This window comes from Ixodes scapularis, unplaced genomic scaffold (genome assembly GCF_016920785.2).
Source record: "Ixodes scapularis isolate PalLabHiFi unplaced genomic scaffold, ASM1692078v2 PGA_scaffold1__304_contigs__length_218370807, whole genome shotgun sequence".
Lineage (NCBI taxonomy): Eukaryota > Metazoa > Arthropoda > Arachnida > Ixodida > Ixodidae > Ixodes > Ixodes scapularis.
Window position 1 is genome coordinate 28427360 of NW_024609846.1, and position 21861 is coordinate 28449220.

General features: G+C 46.8%; 1 protein-coding gene across 1 annotated transcript in view; it reads left to right on the forward strand.

Annotated features, from left to right (window-relative positions):
- The window catches only part of LOC8027089 (scoloptoxin SSD14), an 85206-nt gene that overhangs the window by 15872 nt on the left and 47473 nt on the right, over window positions 1-21861 (forward strand). The window contains 1 exon segment of the mRNA XM_042290113.1: window positions 10587-10820. Within this exon segment, the coding sequence (XP_042146047.1) occupies window positions 10587-10820 (234 nt within the window).

The following is a 21861-nucleotide window of genomic DNA, read 5'->3' on the forward strand; positions in this document are numbered from 1 at the left end:
AACGCACAACGCTCTGGTATCGGCGTTAAAGTGGTTTGCCTCGATTTTTATCCACTACGTTCAAAACCTGTGGCGGCTGTTAGCGCAAGCGAGCCCCGAGAGGCTTGGCCTTCGGGGAGGTCATAAAAAGACTTCCTAATGTGATTTGACCGCTGTAATGAACATTAATAAACGCACAATGTCTGGCTCACGCGGTGCCGTGGGCTGCGTCCAGAGCGGCCAACGTATAGCACGCGATTACGAGAGTAACGACAGTCAGCGGGACCACTGTTCGCCCTACACAACACGAGAAGCGAAGCAAGGCGCACCGATGTGTTAGGCCATTATAAGTCAGGGTGTTCTCTGTGGCCCTGTCGTTTTTGTTGCTGTGGACACAATCAACTTCCCTCGCTTTAATTCGGCATCCATCCCGACGACCTTCGACAAGAAGCAGTCACGGAAGCAACAAGAACCGAGCAGAACTCGCGAAATGACCTTTTCCGACCAGTTCAGTGTTTGGCCGCTAAATGCCGTCCGTTTTGATAGAATCGGGAATGTCGTTTGCTGTGTCCACCTCGTATATGGTGTGTATCTGTGGCATCTAGCCGGGCATGCAGTGCGCTCTCGGATGTGGTGCCGAACTATAGCTCACTTGTAACGCATTACTCATTTTCGGCCAAGAATTTACTCGGTTTTTGTTCGCAAAAAGCAACTTAATTCGTCATAACAGAACTGAACCTGCGAGAGAGAAGGAGGAGGAAGACACGTATACAAAATGTGGAAACACACGCCGTCTCCGAACACGGTTCGGTTCCGTGACGGCTCGTGTTAGCTTGCAATCGGGGCTCACAAGGGGACTACATCGCCAAGAAAAGTTGTCCCCGAGTAGAGTGCGACTCACGGGAGCCTGCGGTAGCGGCTCCCGTGAGAACGTTATGTTCCGCCGCCCCGTCTTGAGATCACTTGGAGAGCTTCTGTGTGGTTCAAACTCCAGCCGTGCGCAGCGGACGTATGACGGCACAATTTTGCAAAACGGCCGGTAGTTAGCGTCGCGGACACCACAAACCTCATACACTCGAAGCGCCAAACGCACACTCGGTAGATGCAGAGCCCATAAGAAAGTCGCAGTAAAGCATAGACTTTAGTTGGGAAGAAATCTAAACTTTTCTTCATTATCGTGATAAACCGGGTAGCCCATGTGCGCGTCGACCACCCAACGCATCCGAGACCTCCCCGTAACCCCGGGGCCCGAACCATGTGACTCAAGGCTGATTCTGCGCCTCGGGTTTATCAGAACGATCGAGACAAGTTTAGGCCGGTTCACACATGCAGCGAAGCACTAATGTAGCGCTTCTCACGTGTCGTCTGCTACTTATTGTCTGCCATGAACAACAGTATTGACGCTGCGACACAAAGCTGGTGAACGCTCCCGTCAGCACGCGCTTAGCACCAGGTCAGCGCTACGCTTGTAGCGCTCCGCTACATGTGTGAACAGGCCTTTTATAATATCCTAACGTGTACTTGCTTGGCTAGCATGCATGCATGGACGTCCCGTTGTCGAGTGGTATCAAACACTGTTGTTTGCTGGCAGGCGAGTGATTGCATTGCTGAAGCTATTCACGAATTTGTCAGCGAGATGTTGAGGTGTCTGGAAGTTGTCTGATCTATGGTTGTCGCCTTACGGCGTACCTCAGTGACCATCGATTCATTGTGGCTACGCGAAATACAACATACTCGCTGTAAAAGAAAAAAAAAAACGTGTTATTAGGCAAAGGAGAGCGAACTCGACGCGAATGCATGCCGTTTCAAAGCACATGTCTCCCCACGGACAAGATGAGCTGAAACAATTCATCCGGCCTTTTCCTGTGTCTCCGGTGGCCACGAGCTTCGTCAGCTCCGTGCTCCGAAGTAGGGGACCTTAACTTCGTATTCCGTTCCTCTAGTTCGGGCGACAGCTCTCTCGAAAACCGGCAGGTAAGCCGAAGAAGCGTCAAAGACTGATTCAGCTCATCCGCGATTGTACAAAAGATCAACCGAAAACCACACGAAACATGCGAAAGTCGTTGCACGCGCTTATAAAGGAGGGTATTTACTCCATGATACTCGAAAATTTAGTTGTGTTCACTTGAAATGAAGAGCTTGCTGGAAACGGTAATTAGAAATAAGGGAATTCACAACGAAAAAAACAAAAAGCACTAGGACGGACGAGATCTTTTCACTTACTAAAACAAGATATACGTAGTTGGCTTAAATAGAAAATACAAATCTAGTTTTCTATGTGGTGAAGTTTTTATGTTTTATTTTTTCGTCGGTGCGTCCCGGCTTTTAGAGGCCAGAACACACGTTTAAGAAACTAAACAAAAGATCGGATAAAATTTGGAACACACGAAAATATTTGTTTCACTCTTTTTCCAAAAAACAATGAGCGTACAAATCGCAAATAGGTTCTAGTAAAAGCATAATTGTAATTCCCATACCGCAAATAGCCGCTTGCTACCGTGCAACTTATTTCGCAAGTTTAAATTTTTGTGCAAGGTTAGATTGTGTTTCGCCCATGTATTCAAGATTTTATTGTTGCAAATGTGCGGGAATTTATATACAACGCTGCAACAAAACGTGCTATATTTTATATTCGGTTTGTCTTTGTTCTTCATTATTTATTTAATAATTACCCCGCAGCGCTCAGGGGTGTTACTGCAGGGGGGTTTACAGAGATGAAAAGAAGCACACCTTCATTTGAACAGCACACTTGTTCTTCCGTGAGTCGATCTCATTCTGCAATCGTTTGAACAAAAATAGAATTGACAAACATGCTTGCCCTAGCGCAGTACTCCCTAATTTTAAGACTACGATCATTCCGACTAGATACATAATATTTTGGGTAAGTCTCGCTATTTATATTATCCGAAAGAATTTAATCATCACCAACGCGCTCACCATAACTTTTCTCGCTATGTACTCCAGTTTTATTTTTGGCTATTGTCAACAGAAATTTTAATGGCAATATTTCTCGGCGCGCGGTTCGCAGTTTAGCACTATTTTTTTTTTCTGTGCAGCGTTTTTTCCTTTAATATCTCCTGAGAACAAACCTAACATCCCTGTTTCGTATTTTTGAAGCGTATCTATTAACGTTTTTAGGGAGGGGGGGGGGGGGCTGGGTTCCCGACGGGACATGCGTACTCTAGAATGGGTCGAACAAATGTCAAATAAGCGGTTGTCTTTAAGTTAGGCTGTGAACACTTTAAATTATATTGAATGTAATTAATGGCGCTACCAGCTTTTAGTATTACTTCTTCTATCTATGTCTGTTAGTTTATTATTCCTAAGGACATTTATTTTGTAAAAAAAAATCAAAGGATCATGGAGCAACAAAAAGATTAGGCTGTGCATGGGTAACAATTTTTTTTATTTATTTATTTGTTTATTATCTTAACCTTAGCGACGGATGGCATTGGAGTTGGGAAAAGGGGGATCTAAACATCAATTATATTCAGAAGCACCATATCGGATCGTCTTAGGAAGCGCTATATGCACACACTAATGCATACAATAAGTAAGGGCATTTGAAAGCAATATATACACCTCACGAAGCAGGAGAAGATAAAAAGCGCCATTCTCCGCAATTTCAAAAACTTCCGAGGTCAACTGATTCGATTCTCCTATTGTTTTCGGGAAAAAAGATGATTTGAACTGGTTGGTTTTAAATTTGTGTTCACCTTCCTTCTGTTGATTGTCAAGACGTTGTGATATATATATATATATATATATATATATATATATATATATATATATATATATATATATATATATATATAGTGTGCGTGTGCGTGTGTGCGTGCGGGGGGATGTAAGTTACATGTTACATGTTCAAGAAAATTGCCAACCCAAAGATTGCTTCAACGTGACATGCTGAGTTGTCTTTTGTAATTTTCATATACATATCTGGGCGCTAGGTTTTAGAACCTCTCGAGTTTATTCTTATTAACAGCCGTTTGCGCGTCCCAACTGTACAAGAATACTCGGGATATACCTAATATAAGTCTTTTACAGAAATCTCGCGCACTTTCCGGGAATTGTCCGGTATTTCGTCGTAAGAATCCCAATATTTTACAAGCTTTTGTAGTAATAAAATCTACATGTCGATACCAACAGAAAAAAAAAAATTGGGTTGTGTGTGTGTTTATACAGCCTAGAACTTCGTCTGCCTCACAGGGGCGACGAGTCTCCCAGCTGTAGATGAGAAATTTAGCCAGTGCGGTACAGCCACTAGCCTGGGGTCTTTAACGTGCATCACGCAGTAGTGATACACGACCGCACGCCGGTACGATGCTCATCCAGATCGAAACGGGCAGGGGTGGGGCTCGAACCCAGGATCCCTGGGTTCTGCAGCGCGAGCTTTCGCTCCACGTGCTCCGAGCTGGTGTGCTCCAGACCACTCGGCCACCGATCCCCCCAACCAACAGAAAAACTGTGGTAGGAATACTCCCAACTATTTAACTTTAAAAACTGCTTACTGTCAATAATGTAAATATTAGTAGAGAGTTCTTTTCCTTGTAGAACACATATCCACGTTTTTTTTTTTTTGTTTTTTTTTAAGTTTAACTTTGTTTTTCATTCTCGGCACCACATGCATATTTTGTCAAGGTAGCGTTGTAATGCATAGGTGTCTTCCACACTTCCAATTTCTCGATACAGGACACCGTCGTCAGCAAACAATCATATGTGAGAAGTAACGTTTTCTGAAACGCCATTCATATAAACAAGGAACAGCAACAGGCCCAGCACGGACCCCTGTGGGGCGCCCGACGCGTCACTTCGATAATTTGAGATGAAGCTCCATTAATGTATTGAGATCTTAAATTCAAACATTCCTGAATCCGGTTTAGTATACAGAGATTGATATTGAAGTAATGTAATTTGCGAATAAGTAAATTATAATCAGCAACATCAAAAGCTTTTTGAGATTTATAAATACAGAATCTATGCAACTGCGCTGATCCAACTTTGAATTCAAACGCCGTCAGCTGGGTCACACATGAAACTCCTTGCCGAAAGCCGTGCTGGCTTGGATTAAGCGAGGCATGCATATTAATGTGTTTTATACTGTTAGCATATAAAATGTGTTACAATGTTTAGCAAACAATATTTTTTAAAGAGATGGGTCGATAATTAGTATTGAGCTCCCTACGTCCAGATTTGTGCACTGGGACAACAGATGCCTCCTTCTAATCGAAAGGAAGTCAACATGTGTACATAGATTTAGTAATGAACACCCTCAGGAAGGGTGAAACGAACCGTGCAGTCGGATTCTCCTGATTCTAATCTAATCTCTCAAGTAGTAGTGTGATTTCTTGTTAGTCTATTAAGATTTCTTTCATTGTATAAAATATTATTCGTGCTGGGCATGAAGTAGCAGAATTTAACAGGCAAAAAAAAAAACTTATCGACAAATTTTTTTTAGACAGTTTGAAGGCCCAATGCTATTTTCTATTACGTTTCCGTCATGGGCAAGTGGAGGAATGCATACCTCATCTTTTCCATTTCGTTTAACGTACGTACAAAACTCTTTGGGGTTGTTTTTTTAATCGCGATAAAAATTGCTAATGAAAATTGATTTTTTCTTGACTCATTGCTGTTTCAAATTATATACTAAAAGCCTGCAATTTTGCTCTACACTCTGAGATTGTTTTTCTTCTCTTCAAGTTATTAAATGCCCTTTTCCTGGAAGACGTGCCAAGAGGCACGTCTTCCAAACGGACCCCCTACCGAAAAAAAAAACACACAAACAGTATAAACTGGATTATGAAACAGAAAATCTGACTGCTGTACCATGGTGGAGAGCAGAGAGCTATCTGATCAAGGGCAGAAAAAGGGCAGGAATTTCACTCGGGCTTCGCGCATCCCACAGCGGATGCATTGTCGCTTTAAAGGACCCCTGAAAAGAAAAAAAAAAAGTTTTTTTTTTAACAGTGTGGTTGGGACACGCGTGTCAAAAAAAAATAATTTTACGCGAAATAAAGAAAGGTTTAGAGCAATATTGACGGCGCGAGACGCGATTTATTCGGTAGTCACCTCCTTTCCACTTGTTTCCTCTCTCGGCACTTAGGGCGCGTGGAGGAGAGGTAGATCGGGATCGGGATCGGCTTGGCCTTCATGTTGAGGTGGAGAGAGTGTACGACCATCTCGTTGAGCGAATGACCTCTCCGTGACGTCATGAACTTGCGCGCAGAATTTCAAATAAATCTCTCGCCGTCAATATTGCCCCCAAAAAAATATTTTTCGCGTGAAATTTATTTTTTGGCACGCGTGTCCCACTACACTGTTAAAAAAAACAAAAAAAACAAAACAAAAAAAACAGCTTTTTTCTTTTTTCAGGGGCCCTTTAAGTGTGATTTCGAGTCCGACCGAGTGCGAAATTTGCTATGGCAACATCTTCGTCGGATTCAACAAAACGGGGTAGAAAGCGGTTTTGTTGGAGCCGACGCAGCTGTTGCCATAGCAACCCTCGCCCAAGGACCTCACACAGACGCTGTCGCACGCCGCGTTACTTGAGCCCCGCATCTCATGCCGTTCGCCTAAGTGCGGCCTACCTTCGACACAATTGTGCCGTGGCAAGGCGGTCCCGTTCAGTCACGTCTCTCGTCTTCCAGCGTGTTTGGTACTTTCCAGCTGGTTCGTGGGATGAAAAAGCGCCGAAAGCGACACTTGACTGCGTTCGTCATTTTCCTGCCGGAAGTTTCAGTGAGCCAAAGGCAGGAGGTGTGCTGTTATGTAGCGGTTAGGAGTGGGCGAATAGCGGTTCGAATGGAATGGCACAGCGTCAGAGATGCGGTCGCTTTGCCCACCAACCACTGTGAAGCTGACCAATATGTTGTTCAATTCGAATCGCACCCACCCGCACTTTTAGTTGTGTGCCTGCAATAGTCACAAAAAGCTTAAAGGGGCCATGAAACGATTTTGAAATCGAATTACATCCACGCACGTTGTAAAAGATGTGAAAAAAAAAACAACCCAGAACACAAAGATAGATTGCCAAAAAAAAACTTTTCGCTATAGAACTTTTAAAAGAAAAGCGGACTCTTTTATTCCTTCTTTCTTTCGAAAGCTGTCTGCCTTTTCACTGCGATGCATCCGCGGTGCCAAGGTACATCAGCCAAATTCACGTCGCGTATTGGTTAAGAGCCTACCTCACCAGTATCGCGATCGTAAACAATAAATAGTCTACGAATGTTTCTTCAAAGCTTTGTTAAAGAATATCCTTATCTACATTTTGTCGAATAATTAGCGATGTGACGGAAATAGACCCTTTCCAAAATTCAGTCTGGCCACCTTGATCACTATCATCACCTGTGGAACGGCGTCTGTGCCGTACCAATGGCGGCCTTGTAGTGACTGATAAAGTAAGACATTGAAGATGCTCCCATGCGTATGATGCGAGGCCCGTACATTCGGGAAGTTAGTACGACGCCACGTAGGAATGGAACACAAGAGGTACGTAAGCGATCATTTCTAACTCAGGTTCAGTCAATCTGTGGGCGGCACACAACCGGCTTCAAAGCCCCTTGGTGAATACCATTTTATCAAGGCGTCTATATCGGTTGGAGCTTTGTTCTCACTGCAGGTTCTTGGCCATTACCGAACTGAAAGAGCTAACATTGAACAGTTCCTCGCGTGCCGTTGACTTGCGAAAGTGACGGTGCCCGGTAAAATACAAGTTCATTTCGCCACTGGTATGGCAAAGCCTAAACTGCTATACGAAACACCAGATGGCACTGAATTTCTGAAAGGGTCTATCGCCGAATTTTATAATGCTCGGACTCTGCGCCATCTATCGTGTGGTAAACGAGGCGGGAGAAAGATAAGGCTGCGTCTGCGCTTTTTCGCCGTTCCTGCTTTCTGCTGAAAAGCATGGTGTCGGTGCTGATGATTGACGTGATCGGCGTGGTGGAAGCTTATCGTTTCGCGTATAGCGCTATCCTTGACTGAATTCTCGTCGCGTGTCGCGATGATAGCCTAGCACGTCCTAGAAAGGAAGATCCATCGACTCGTGCGGCGATGTTGTGGTGGCACCCTTAAGACGGCAGAAACGCTATCTGTCGTCGTGATTGTTTACTTCGACTACAATGGTCCTTTCTTAGCATTTGTGTCCTCGAACACCTCCCGGATTTCTTATTTTGCGCATTCCATGCGTGTGCTCACGTTCGAGGTATTACTGGTGGTGCGTACTGTATTTAAAGATGTGTATGGAGGATGCGAATTGTGACGCGTGTTCATCACCCGAGAAAAGTGATTAGTATTATCATTTCTGACCAATCCCAACGTCTATGTGTTCACAAAATTATATTTCTACGTTGCTATATCCCTGCTAAGACTACATCGCCTTTTGCAATCGTAGAAAAGGCGTGTGGCGAGATTTACACTATCAGTAAAGTCGTGTTTTAAAGTCTTGATCGTCGAAGACGGCGTACTGCATCCTTTTCTTTTTCCGTCTACTCTTCCCTGCGAGCCTATCCTGACAAAATAAAAGTGAATAAAGCTTGAGCCGATAGAAAATTCTTTGCATTTTCTGCTACACCAGTGAGCGACAGCGCGTCCCTTTCTTTTTAGCGATACCGCGGAAACGGCTGAGGGCGACGGAGAAGTGGCTGTCGTGCTGACGACCTGCTGCCCTTCTTTCAGGGGGTGCAAGAGTGTACGCGTGGCGCTGAGCGGTTGTTACGGTCACTCCGGTCACAACGGACGAAGTCGTAGCTGACGGGCTCGTTGCAAGTGCCCGGATTGCAGTTTACGCAGTGCGGAGCTTAAAAAGAAACGGCATTAGTCTCACTGCTTGCTACGCCAGGAACCACGTCGAAATACTTCGGGCTCAACGGTTTGAGGGACCCCAGGTCTGAAGGTCCTCCATGTAGGCTCGGAACTTCCGTACATTGGAGTCGCCACTACTTGTCGTCCGATTCCCTGGCGTCTTCGTCGGAAGTGTCGCCCCACTTTCCAACAGGCGTATCCGGCGTATGGGACCATGCACGCTGTCGCTGTAGCGCAACATATCTAATTGAATTTCGCTCAGCTGCGATGTGTCCATGGCTATCGCGGTGATGAGAGGCGCCGATTCAGAAATAATTTCGGGGCATCGGCGCCATCAGCGCAATAAAACCCTCTAATAAAACCTATCGGCACACTGCCAGCTCGCCGCTAACGCCGAAAGTTCTCTCGCCAGCTGCCGAGAGAACTTTCGGCTCCGGTGACAGAGCACGTCATGAGCGTCAAAATTAGACCCGGCTTGTTTTGCTGTGAATGGGAGTGGAAGAAAAAATCGATATTTCAATAATTTTTGGTGTAGAAGTTAACAAACCGAAACGAAAACGAATGCCTGTTTGGCGTTCAGTGAACATTGAAGGTTTAATGTAAAAGTTATTTGGTAAAAGTTATAACGCCATTTCATGGTCCCTTTAAGAAACGCTTTGCCCGAACATGTGATTATCATGATGTAAAATCCTGAGACTGGGAATGAAATTTGAAAGAAACAAAATAAAAGATATTTACAACTCCCTGTAACGCCGAATTAGAGCGCAGCTCTTGAGGAGGAGGAGGGAAGGGTACGGAGGGGACGGTATGCCTCTCCTCCTGCCTCCTCATCTACTTCTCCCCTGTCCCTCGCCTCCTCCCCCACTTCAATTCCTCCTTCCTCTTCCTCTTCCCTCTTTCTCTTTCTCCTCCCCCTCCTCCCTCCGCCCTCCCGCGCAGTGCATTATCGGAGACGTCCCATAAAGCAACGCGCGCGTCACCGCGGTGCATTATGGCACGTTTCCCGTAATGCACCGCGCGGTTACGTCGACGGCGGCGTCACCAAAAAGCGTTACACAGACGCGTTATGGCTACGCCGACGCCGACGCGTCAAGAGAAAACGTTACACCGACGCGTTACGGTTACGCCGACGCCGACGGCGACGCCACTGAAGCCGGAAACGGGTGCCTAAGAGCTGCGCTCTAAAAGTGTAAGAAGACAGAAAACAGTTTAGCGCCTCACAGCCAGTGCGGTTCTGAAATTGCCGGCGCCAAAGAACAAATCATCGAGAGAAAGCTGTCAATGACGCCTCTGATAGCACTCTTAGCTAAGGTGAAGCGAAGAATAGGGGGAGGAAAGACGTAAGCCTAGACCTTAGTGGTTCCTGAAAGTTCGAGGAACGCTTCGACGTTCTTCGGTCTTCTTATCGAGCGAAATTTCATCGGCTTCACAGTGCTAAGAAATGGCTCGGGGGCTCATCACGCCCCTTCAAGTGTCATTAATTAGACACGCCGCTCGGGGCAATATCAGCTAGAAGACAAGGCCCGCGCATGACGACATCCTTAGTGGACCCTTACCTGCCCCATGCTGCAGACGTGCTGGATCTCGATGATGGTCGCGGGCGTGGTGTCGCCACGTGTTAGCGTCGCGCTCGTTGTGCGACGCTGTGAGACGCGCTGTCGATGCTGAGTGGAGCCATGCAGCCCCTTAGTGCATTCAGCAGTGATCGCGTTTGGGCAGGGGGTGGAGGCACAGGCCTTGCCTTCGAGGTTGCTCGCAGAGGCCTTTCAAGCAGCGTACTCAGAGCTCTCTCCGGTTCGCAGGAGCGTCTTCCGCAAGACCAGCGTCCAAGTGGGGCTCGTCCTGTTCTTCCTGTTGGTCCTTGCCATGGCCATCGCCTTGGCAGTCTTCTTCGCCTTGTCGCCCTGGGTGTTCCGTGGCCACAACGAGGTCGAGTGCGAGGTTCAGCTCGAGGTGACCCCTTCGGCATCGGCGCTGGGCAACTACAGCAGCTGGGCCGTATCCACGGACGCCGCGCCGTGCACACCCGTCGCCAGGTATGCACCTTTCCAAAGAAACGCTGCTAGGCCGCCGCCACGCGTTGCTGATGCGGATGCGGCTGGTGCGACTCTCGCGCCCCCTATGAGCTTGGAATTTTCTGCCACTCTCTTGGACTGTGGAAACCCGCTCAGCGCGATTCTCTACCTATGTTTGGCGGTTCTCCATTCAGCGTTTTCTTGCCCCTCTTGAAAGTTTCTACTTAATTTTTCTGGTGCATGCTGCGTACCCTTTCTGTGTCATCTTCCGCTATGAGAAATAGGGCTGGTAAGTGCCCACCATTCAAGCGTTTCTGCTCGACATTCACGGGAAACGAGGGAGGGGAGAGACGTCGAACAGCCCTCGACGCGATTTTGCGAACAATGGCAACTGTTCTCCCTCTTCCGAGAGATCGATGCGCGTAGAGTCTTTTTCAGTCATAGCCAAAAATAGTTGTTCGGGTCGGAGTCTGCCGCGCCCGTTCCTTTGCCTTGGTGCTGGTGTGGAAAAAGTAAGCTGTCCCCAAAACGTGCCCCAAAACCAAGTCATCTTGGATTCTGTCCGATCGTCGAGATGTGACTGTCGTTGACTGTGACTGTGTTATTTGAGATCTTTCTCAAATAAATTCTTTTCAGATAACGCTGCATCGTCTGGTACGTAGAATACGTCGTTCGAATGTAAACACTCGCTAAATTCTATGTCTCTATCCTGTCCATCGGTAAACACGTTATTTATGTGTGTGAAATATGCATGCCTTTCGGCTATCTTCTGTCGTAAATTATTTTCGACAGCCAAGCGCTTTGTCGTCTGACACGCGGCTAATCGGGCGGCACCGTCAAAACTTATCGTAAAATGAAACAAACAACTAACATTCCAGTCGCATTCGTTCTGTCGCGCGCGTACCCAACAAAAATAGTTTTTTTTTTGCCTTTTTTTATTGTGGTACGATGCTTTCTCAATGTCCTCCGGAATATACATACACCATGAAACACCAAATAGAGCGGGAAAATACGAGAATTGAGCCGCAAGCAGTGTTTGAAACTGCGCCTATGCAGGCTGCGCCTATCGAAATCACAGTCTACTCGGTTAGGGTTAGCAGGGACGCCGATGAGAGTCTACACACTAAAAATTTCAACACCCATGTTCGTGTTAAAAGGGTGTTTTTCCGAGCTCACACCCTTCCTACACCATTTTTACATGATTTTTGAATATTCAAGGGTGTACGGAAAGGCCTACACCCTTCGTACATCCCTTTTACACCCTACGGCTACCGAAATCGTGTTAAGAGGGTGTTGCGGTGGTACACCCATGATTTCCGAATCGTCGAACTCAGACATACGCGCGAACAGCAGAAGTCAAGAAGCAGCCTGCTCAATTTAGAGGATTTCGTGAAGTTCAAGTAAGCACAATGGGCAGCTGACATCCAAGCCAAGCCAACGCTCAAGTTGTTTTCAAGCCAGATGAATGCCGGCGTTGTGTACAAGCTCCTTGGTTGTTTACGTGCAAGCGACCACGAAAATAGCATCGGTTACTCACGCACTTCTGCTCAGAATGGTGAGACCACATCGGTTCTATTATGATACATTCCTTCTTATCCTGAGATGTACTAAAGCGAAGGCTAGACGTGCGAGACGGTTCGGGCTCACAGCTTTACTGTGAGCCTGTACCGTAAAGGTCGGTTCCGACACTTGCGTTTGAGTGTGTTTGTCTGCGTTGCGTTTAGAACCGAAAACGAGTCACCGGCACATCTGTGCTTCGTATGAAGCGTGGATTCCAATTCAAAGAATCATCTTGGCACGCGATATAAGCAGCAGGGATGTCCTGGTTTCTCGCAGCCGCAACGCGGTCAAACGCAACTGTTTGAACCAGGCTTTACGTGGTTGTCCTGTGCTTGTCCCTCGCGCTTTATTCTTTCGATTTTAAGTATTCATTTTCAACTCGCTCGCTTTTAACAGTACTAGTAGATACTCAGGCTGCACGAGGGTTCGTGCAGTGCGACCATCTAGCGATGCTATGAGCTTGTGCTCGAACCTTGGCTTTAATGGGCAATCATCGGGGATATATGACACACGATGATGCCAAGTCTGTTCACGGCGGACTCTCGTGCTGTTCTGATTGGAGGAGAAGGGGCGTGTAAAAAATTGGCAAATGGAACATGGTTAGCGACAGCGCAAATATATGTTGGAAAAAGTTCAGAACATTGAAGTGCAGCAGCCTGAAAGTTTGGAGTTAAGCAATTAGAGAATCATTTGAAGACATCTTTAGAGGTTCAGCCTTCTCTCCCCCCACACCAATATCGAAGGCTGCTAGGATATTGGTTCAGGCTAAGCCCTCTGTCTTTCAGTCAGCGAACTCGAGCCGTTCCACCTGACCTTGTTATTTCATAACAGATATGTTAGAAAATGGAATGCAGATTTTCTTTACACGGCCAAAACATAAAGTGTTATCAAATAATACCTGCCATATTCATATTCTACATTTACAGACTGGGGCTGCCCCGCCTGTGGAGGGTGAAGATGCGAGCAGCCTCGAAGCCCACCAACAGTGGCTGTGTGCTGAGAGCGAAAGCTGGTGCCTGACGAAGGCCAGATTGATCTTCGAAAGGATGCGACTGCCTGCAAATGGCTACATGTGTTGACATTGATGGGCATATAGACTGCACAGAATGCTTATCGCTACCTGATGGATGCTAGGAGGGTATGCGTTCCATATTTTTTTACTGATCTCTACGACAATTGCTAAATTGCGCTTCCCCGTTCCGTGATTGCGGCTGCCGGACGACCATCTTGGGACACGGAAAATTAACCTTTTGGAGCGTTGCAGAGGCTGGCCGGCAGCGAGCTGCAGACATGTTTTTTGCTCGTTTGTCGTCATTGGGAGCGTTAAAGTGGCCCTGCAATAACTTTTTGACTGGTTTTTAATTGGGACCGGACCTGAGCGCATTGAACGTAGTAATTTAAAGAAACTTTTCTTTTCTCAAATTTCGCTTTATTTTAAAAGTTATAGGCAAATTAGACTTACAGAAACAAGCAAAAAATAACATCCTTCATGACGTCATAGGTCCTGGTTTGAGTGGCCGTGAAGTAGTGAGCTCATCGAGCGCTCGCGGCTGCCGCACTCAGTGTCAACGGCTCGAGAGGGTGCCACTAAAGCACGTGTTGACTAGGCTGTATGAAGCGGGCGGCCAGGGCAGCTCGCATTGCATTTGCCGCGCGATTAAAGACTAATTCGGCATAACACTTCATTGGCCACAAACGACGGCAAACACGGGGTAAAGATCAGTTCAGAACGGGAGCCACTTCGCGCTGCCATACCGCCAAAGGGTCAAATCGCCAGCCAAGCCCGCGCCGAAAGCCTTGGGAATGCTCGGAACCGGTCGGATCCTCGAGCCGGTATACGGCCGCAGCGCCACCACGTACATCCGGGACCTTTCTAAGCCCATTGTTCGTCGGAGCTTCATCCCACTACGCCTTTCTAGTATGCGCCGTTTTTTTCACCGCTTGGTGGCGGGTTTGTCGACGGGTCTTTTCTTGTTTCCGTACTTTATAAACTGCATTTGTTTCTTTTCTGATCTAAAATACTGAACAAAAACTACTTTCATACATAATTGAAACGGTTCGCGACACTTATATTTTGTATCGACTAAAAAAAATGCTTTTAGCGGCTCTGACCAGTAGTAAGCCCAGGACCAAAGACGTCACATATTCCGCGCTTTCGGCAACGCGGGTCGCCCTCGTAGGTGGAGGAGGTTTCCGCGTCGTCCGGTTAAAATATGACTTACTGATATTTAGTTATTCTCTCCGTGCCCGCTGGCTTACCCGAACCCAAAGAGACGTGGAAACCGCAAAAGAGGTAGACGCTTAAGTATGATTGCAGCTCCCCTTTAAGTCCACACTCCTTTACTCCTACTCTGACGCTCCGAGTTTCATACTCCAGGCACAGCAACTAAACGGCGCATGGCGTACACACCAAATCTATTGACGAGCCGCACAAGCTCCTTCCCACCGCACGGTTATGACGAACCTGGCATCCCGTGGATACGGGTGGGAGAAGCCAAAATTATTTCGGTGGTAAATTAATTAAAGCCAGTGTAGAGCGGCAGGGTACAAAGTAAAAGAGACGGCGACGTTATGAAGTTTCTACGAACGTTTAAGTATTTCTGAGAGGTTTGGAGACTCGCTTCGAGCACGTGCGGGGAAAGGCACCTTGGCTGATCTATTTATTGACCGTGCAAGCTGTTTATATTTGACCGTGCAAGCTGTTTTCAGGCGAGATGCACGAACAAACCTTTCCCGCAATGCTAACTGATGCTTCGGCTTTCCAATCTAAGTATCTTTATTCGCTGCAGCTGGACTAAGCAGTTTAAAAAGGGCAGCCGTCCCACTGTCTTCTCGGCAACTTTTCTGTCGCCGAGCTATCAGCACGCTCGTTCGATAGATCACTTTGTTCTCAGGCAAGGCACATGAACAAACCTTTTCCGGAATGCTAATTGCTGTCTTGGCTTTCAAATCAAATTGTTTTTACCTGCTGGATTAACCGCTAATGGACTGAAAAGGAGCAGCTGTCCGGCTACGCCTTTTGGTTCAACAATCTCAACAATGGCACAGCCATCTTGTTTGTGGACGTGACATCACGGAGCGCAAAGAAGTCACTTGTGCTCCAAGAAATGCTCGGAGCACGAAGAGCACGCTCGAGTGTCAGTCTCCGGCGGCGCTCCCCTCTGTTTAGTGAAAGGAGCGCCAAACGCTCGCAATGTGTAAACAATAAGAATTTCCTTTGAAAACGCATAAAATATTTTGCAACAGCGCGGCACCGCAGGAAAAAGGCACAACTTGTCGAACGTCGAGTCTCGCCGGTCTTGCGGCGTGATCAAAGCTTCCTTGGCCTGCCAAACTGCTGCGTCTCTGTGCCTTTTCACGCTTGGATACTTATCAAGAATCAATGCCATGGCAGAGCTTTGAAGGTATGTCGTACATAGGCGTCTTCTCTATCACCCAGCTGTTCCAGCGAGTTGCTATCAATAGGAAACGAAAACGGTGGTTGCTATTATGGATTAACCATGGCTATGTTCCAAATCTACTCAAATGGATCACATGACAGCACAAATAGAGCAATGGTGTGGAAGAAGGTAGGTTTTCGAAGGCAAAAGTATGAAGCCCGTCCATATAGTTGTGTGCAATCTGTCGCCGTCGCCATAGCCTCCTACCCCTCCTTTTTCGCCACTGGATCATGCCCGCTTCTGGACTGCAAGTGCCGCAAGTTACAAATACAGTCGTAAGAGTAAAGTAAAATGCTGCTCCAGAGGCACATGCATCTTCATGCTCTTTGCACTCACGAAACAAATCCACACGGCGTTAATTCTTCATCGGTATTCAAGCGTGCGAAGACAAAGATGCAGCACTTTGGCATGCCAAGGAAGCTTTGATCATGCCGCCAGAACGGTAAGATTTGCGTTAGACGAGTTGCCCCTTTTTCTTGCGGTGCTGAGCTTTCGTAAAAATTTCCACGTGTTCTCAAACGCAATTCTCACCGTTCGGGGTTTTAACAAACTTCTTCGGTAAATGACAACGAACGAGCAGAAAACATGTCTTCAGCTTACTGCCGCCCAGCCTCCACGACGCTCCAAAAGGTTGACTGATAATCTTTGTCCCAAGGTGGCCATCCGGTGGCCGCACCTGAGCTGCAACGACCAAGCGGAGACACGCGATCCAGCAAATTGTCGTGGAGATCAATGGTATTGCTTGCACAGCGTACTATTGGTCTTCAGAGCAAACACAAGTGTCGCTGCGGCCGCCACGTCTTGATTGGGTGAGGTGTACCGTGACGTCTGGTGACGGACTCCGCTTCGCGTTCTGGCATCTAGCTGGCATCTAGCTGGCTTCCCTGCGCCCGTTTCCTCACGATCGGAGGTTTGTGATCATGCTGACCTACTGTTCAGCGCTGCAATGCAATTTCCAAAAAGAAGCTGGTATCATATTCTACCACCCGAAAACTTCGAGATTAAAAAGAGCATGGACAGTCAGACTAAGGATGGGGAAGGCACCGTCAACATCGGCCGTTGTGAGCTGTAAGCACGTTGAGAAGCGGGGCTTCGTTTACCCAGTGTAAAAGGCGCTGGGTGAGACTTATGCCGACAGAATTTTCATAGCTTTTCCAACCGTGTTTGTCACGTTTACCCTTATAATTGGGTTATAAGTATGGAAAGCTATCGGTGGAGGCAACTCCGTCGATGAACCCCCCCCGCCCCCTCCACACGATATAAGGCGGTTGTGCAAGGGGTTGTGGAAGCGGCGGTGTAAGTGTTTCAGACACTGAAATTCTGTTCTTTGCAGATTCATGAGTTAAGCACGAGACACATGCGCGAAAAATCCATCCGATCCGACGTCCGATCCGACAGTACGACTGCCTGATACGAAAAATTTGGTCGCTTCAGGCGTCAGATCGGCGATCCGACATGCGTCAAACGCGCCAGATAGTTTCGCACGGCGGACGGATTGTCGGATGTGTCCAGCCAATGACAGCACAGCTAGCGCGAACGTCATGATGACATACTTGGTCTGTCGGGACGAATAAGAAAACGGGACGGGCGACGGGAAGCCGGACGCGTAGATCCCGCTGATCCATTCGAGAAAGATGGCCCCGGCAAAGAATGCATGCGCTAACAAGAACGAGCTCCTAGCTTCGCTCGTGCGAGCTAAACCATCAATCTGGGACCAGAGATCTATGAACGCGGACCTCCGCTGGAGTGCTTGGAAGTTGGATCTCCTGGGCGGAGCCGAACGGATTGTTGTGTCGCTTGCAAGGTCGGAAGCGTGTGCGTGTGTCTCAATTCGGAGCGGCATTCGGACTGTCGGATCGGACGATTCTGCCGTCCATTTGTCTCGCGCTTTAGGAGAACATCAGACCCCGCTTTGCGGGCATACAAATGGCATCTAAGTCAAAGGCCTTTGGGCGGTCTCACTTGTAATTTTCTCCCCATGGCCCAGAATATATTTAACATGTTGCTCGAGCAGAGTGCAGCTTTTTCGCTGAGACGTTTTTGTTTAGAAACAAAGTTGAAAAAAAACCTCTTAATTAATTTAAATCATCAGCAGCGTTGATTGTGCAAGATGTAAATATACTGCAATGCTCCTGCAAGTGTGGTGGCATTTCTTCCTTTTCATATACCATCTGTGATTCATGCACTGTCTGCCCTGGAAACCATGCTCGGAATGTTGGTTGAAGTTTCGCCTGCAGCTACAGACCATACCTCAATAAGGCCGCATATAATAATTCGCATTTCCTACGTAAAATGCGCAAAAAAAAAAAAAAAAAAAAAAAAAAAAAAAACGAAAGTAATATGCCGACAGCTAACGCCGTCTCGGCCTTTGTAGGGCGAGTGAGGGGGTAAATTTTGTCCTCAGCAGGACGTCACCCCGGCTCGCTGTAAAAGGTCGCCTCCCAAACTTCTCGGTGCTAATACTCTCACCATACAATGCACCTGTTATTTGTTTGGCCCCTGGTCATGAAATCATTCTCAGTTTGCCATTCCATCTCACCGAGAGACCGATTTTGGTCATTGAGGTCTCAACCGGCTTGCACTGAAGAAGTATTAGCGAGTTCGTTTCACGGCACCCGCAGCGTGGAGCGGGTTCGTTTCAGCCGGCACTCCACAAGTGGTTGCACTCCGAGTTTGTTTCATTGCTGACACCCCACGCGTGCACGCACTCGCTGCACCGAGAAATTCGAGATTGCACCAAAATGCAATCCCGTCGTGCCTCGCTCCGGCTAGGCCGGCAAGGTGCTGGAGCAGATGACGAAAGTTTGTCTGCTACGATGTGTCGCAGAACTGAAAGGAAAAAAAGTAGATTTCCTGATAGAAATTGCGTCCCGCGGGCAACGGAATCAAACGCGAGCTTGAACTGTGAGCGTCTCCTATTTCATGAAGGAAGCAGTTGACAAACCGTGTTTTATTTGGAGGTTTTAAGTCGCTCTGTTGTTGTAAAAACGCTGAAATATACCAGTGTGTAAAGAAATGCTCAGAACAAATGCATCAGCGGCCCCCGAGATATTTATCACCAACTTGTGCGGGTGAAAAATTGAACATTTGTCGACAAAACTGCCCCAGCAGAAACTTTGACTGCCCAATAAGCATCAGAGAAAGCTAAATTTAGTGATCTTACCCGAGGCTTGGGCAACATCATCATGTTTAACATTTACCTACTTCAGCTAACTTGCCCCGTCATATTCTGTTCGAGAAAGCTCTCGTTCTCGACGCCCTCACCAAAGCTAATATCTGATCCACCTGTAATGACGACCGAAATCGAAAAGTTTTGCTGGGTATTTTAGCAGACTAGTTTTAAGGCGTACCCTTTCAGTGGTCCACGCTTAATGCCATGCTGAAATGGATCAAGCTTCTGCTCGGACAGCATCATCCATTTTCTTCAGTGTAAACGGTTATGAGAATTGAAAGATCGCAACCAGCTGCTTTGTAGACAGCTGGTTGCGGAAATTTACGCCGTCTGTAACTATCCCTATGACAGCCGAGTTGCTTGAAGTCATTGCAACTATAAACTACAGGCTGCAGCGACCAACGTTTGTAGATAAACGTTGGTAGCGACTGTACTCTCGCATTCCCACCCATCACTCCGAACAGCAAGGCGCCAGTTTCGGTTTGAGGTCGGTATTCTTTCTACAACATAGATGGCGGCAGCATCAGTCTTCCGCACTTGGTGCATTTGGCGAATTCGTTTGAGTCCAGTTCTCAGTGCAACACTCTGCGAGTGCGATGCATTCTGGGAGAGAACTCGAACGGTGCCAGTGCGTGTGAAGCGAACTCGCTATAAAATACCGCTACCAGACGCATCGTCTGCTAACATGAGGGAATAATAATGAGTTTGTTTGCTACAAGGTAGGTATCATTCTCTGACAGAAACAAAACGACGAACAGACTGGCAAGTCTGTTCGTCGTTTGACGAACAGACTTGTTCGTCGATTGTCCCTTTTTGGCTCTGCGAACAGAGCTAAAAAGGGACAATCGTCTGCTATGAATTGTGTGCTGAGCAGAGTGAGATCAAAAACTAATTGAAATATGGAACATCGGCTATTTTACGGATGCAATTGTCCTGTGCTTCGTTTGGCTATGCTGATTTGTTTTCTGGCTGTGTGTAACTTGACACCCACTGGTGCTAAAACAAGAGCTTGGGACAAGCACCCACCTTATCACGATATCAATCTCACTATCCGAAAGAGTATTGGATTTAATTACTGAGTGCCTTTTCCATTGACAAGAAGGCCCCAACATTTTCTAAGAACTCCAGTAGGGTTTTGTTGTTGCATCTTTATACTCGCAACTCATTCACTTTGCCAATTTCGTTTTTCTAGCCTGGCTCAGCTGGCAAGCTGAGTGGCGAGTCTGAAACTGTACCAATATTGTTTCCGGTCAGACTGTCCATTATTATTTATTGTTCTTCCCTGCTATTGTGATATGTCTGCACTGTAGTCATGACAGGGGCTTGAATGGTGGCTCCTACTTTCTACACATGGGTCCTAGGAAACATTTTGTAAGTGATGAGGTGCCCACAATCATGGGCGTCAGCAAAGTGGCGGAAAAGGGGGGGGGGGGGGGGATTATTCTGAAGGGGTGTAGCTTTCAAACCTATAGATCGACACGCTGTTTACAAACAAGCCCGCGTCTGCCCACACCAGGTGTGGGCACTGCGCACGCGCAGAAACCGAATTCGAGTGAAATGAGGCGTCTGCGCATGCGCAGTGCCGTCAACAGCGCCACCGCAGCTGCGTGACGTCAGGGCCGCGTGTTGGTCTATAACTTTGAAAGAAAACAAGGTTTGCCCCCCTCCCCCTCCTTTTCCTGCAAAACGTACTGCAGATGCCCATGCCCGCAATCTAGGCCAACAGTTCTGGAAAGAGGGTTTGTGGAACCTCTCCGTAAAGGCATTTTAGGAGTCCGCAAAACTCTGCCGGCAATAATTTTTTTTTTTAAATATGATTTGGGGCATTGAGTTGAGCCCAGTCCGGCCATGGCACATTCACAGCTCCGGGAGAAAGAGGAATCTACAGAAGAATACCTCCTTTCACTCTTCCCCCTTTTTATTACTGGTAAACACGTTTGCAGTCCACCCCCTTCCCCTTTTTTTACACTGCCTGGCATCTCCCATCACTTCTGCCAGTTCAAAAAGGGTTTGCTTGCCACGATTGGCAGTTTCCTTCTTTTCTCTATAGCATCCTTTCTGCTAAAGTGGAAAGAGTGTAGACGGAGCTTCTTCCCCTCACCGTACCGTCTTAAGGCTGCGGTCCCACGGCGGCCATGACATATGACGCTTTCCGCACGTTTTCAAAATGCGATTGTGGCGTGTTCAAGCTTTCTAAAATTATGTGTTATATATCACCTTGTCCTGTACAACATTATCTTTCCTCTGATGTAGGATTTGTTTTCCTAGTGCAAAACGCTAATTCAGAGGGCACCCGCGAACATTGGCCTTTTCGGCAAAACATGGTTTCGTAGTACAGTGGTACAGGGTGCACAATTGGAGCAATTTATTTCAAATTTTAGAATGTTATAGAAGAAGAGTGCGTTCATTGTCAACGGAGGCCCTTTTTTCGTTTTTTTATTTTATTTTGACAGATATTTACTTTAGAAAAATTGACTTTGCGGAAGCACTTCAGTCGCGAAGTTTTGGGCGCCTACTCGGTCATTTTATTTGAAACTTTTTACATCAGTTTATAATTATGGTCGAAAGAGTTACGCTAAATTTCATTGTAATATGGCTTAAACTTTTTTCGGAATGCTCACGTGAAAAGTGACAAAAACCGTTAATTTTGGCAAACTTCATTTGGTAGTACAGTGCTACAGCGCTTAGGGATTGGCACACATGAATAAAATTGTAGGCCCGCAAAGAAAAACATATTCTGCTTTGCAAAGCGAGGCCCTTTTTCTAAATTTCACCTTTGAGTTTCCATAAAAAAAGTTTGAATATAGGCGAAATCACGAATTTGTTGATAGTCATAACCGAGTATTTTGACCCTTTTTGGCAGACATTTAGGCCGATATTTTTAGTATTA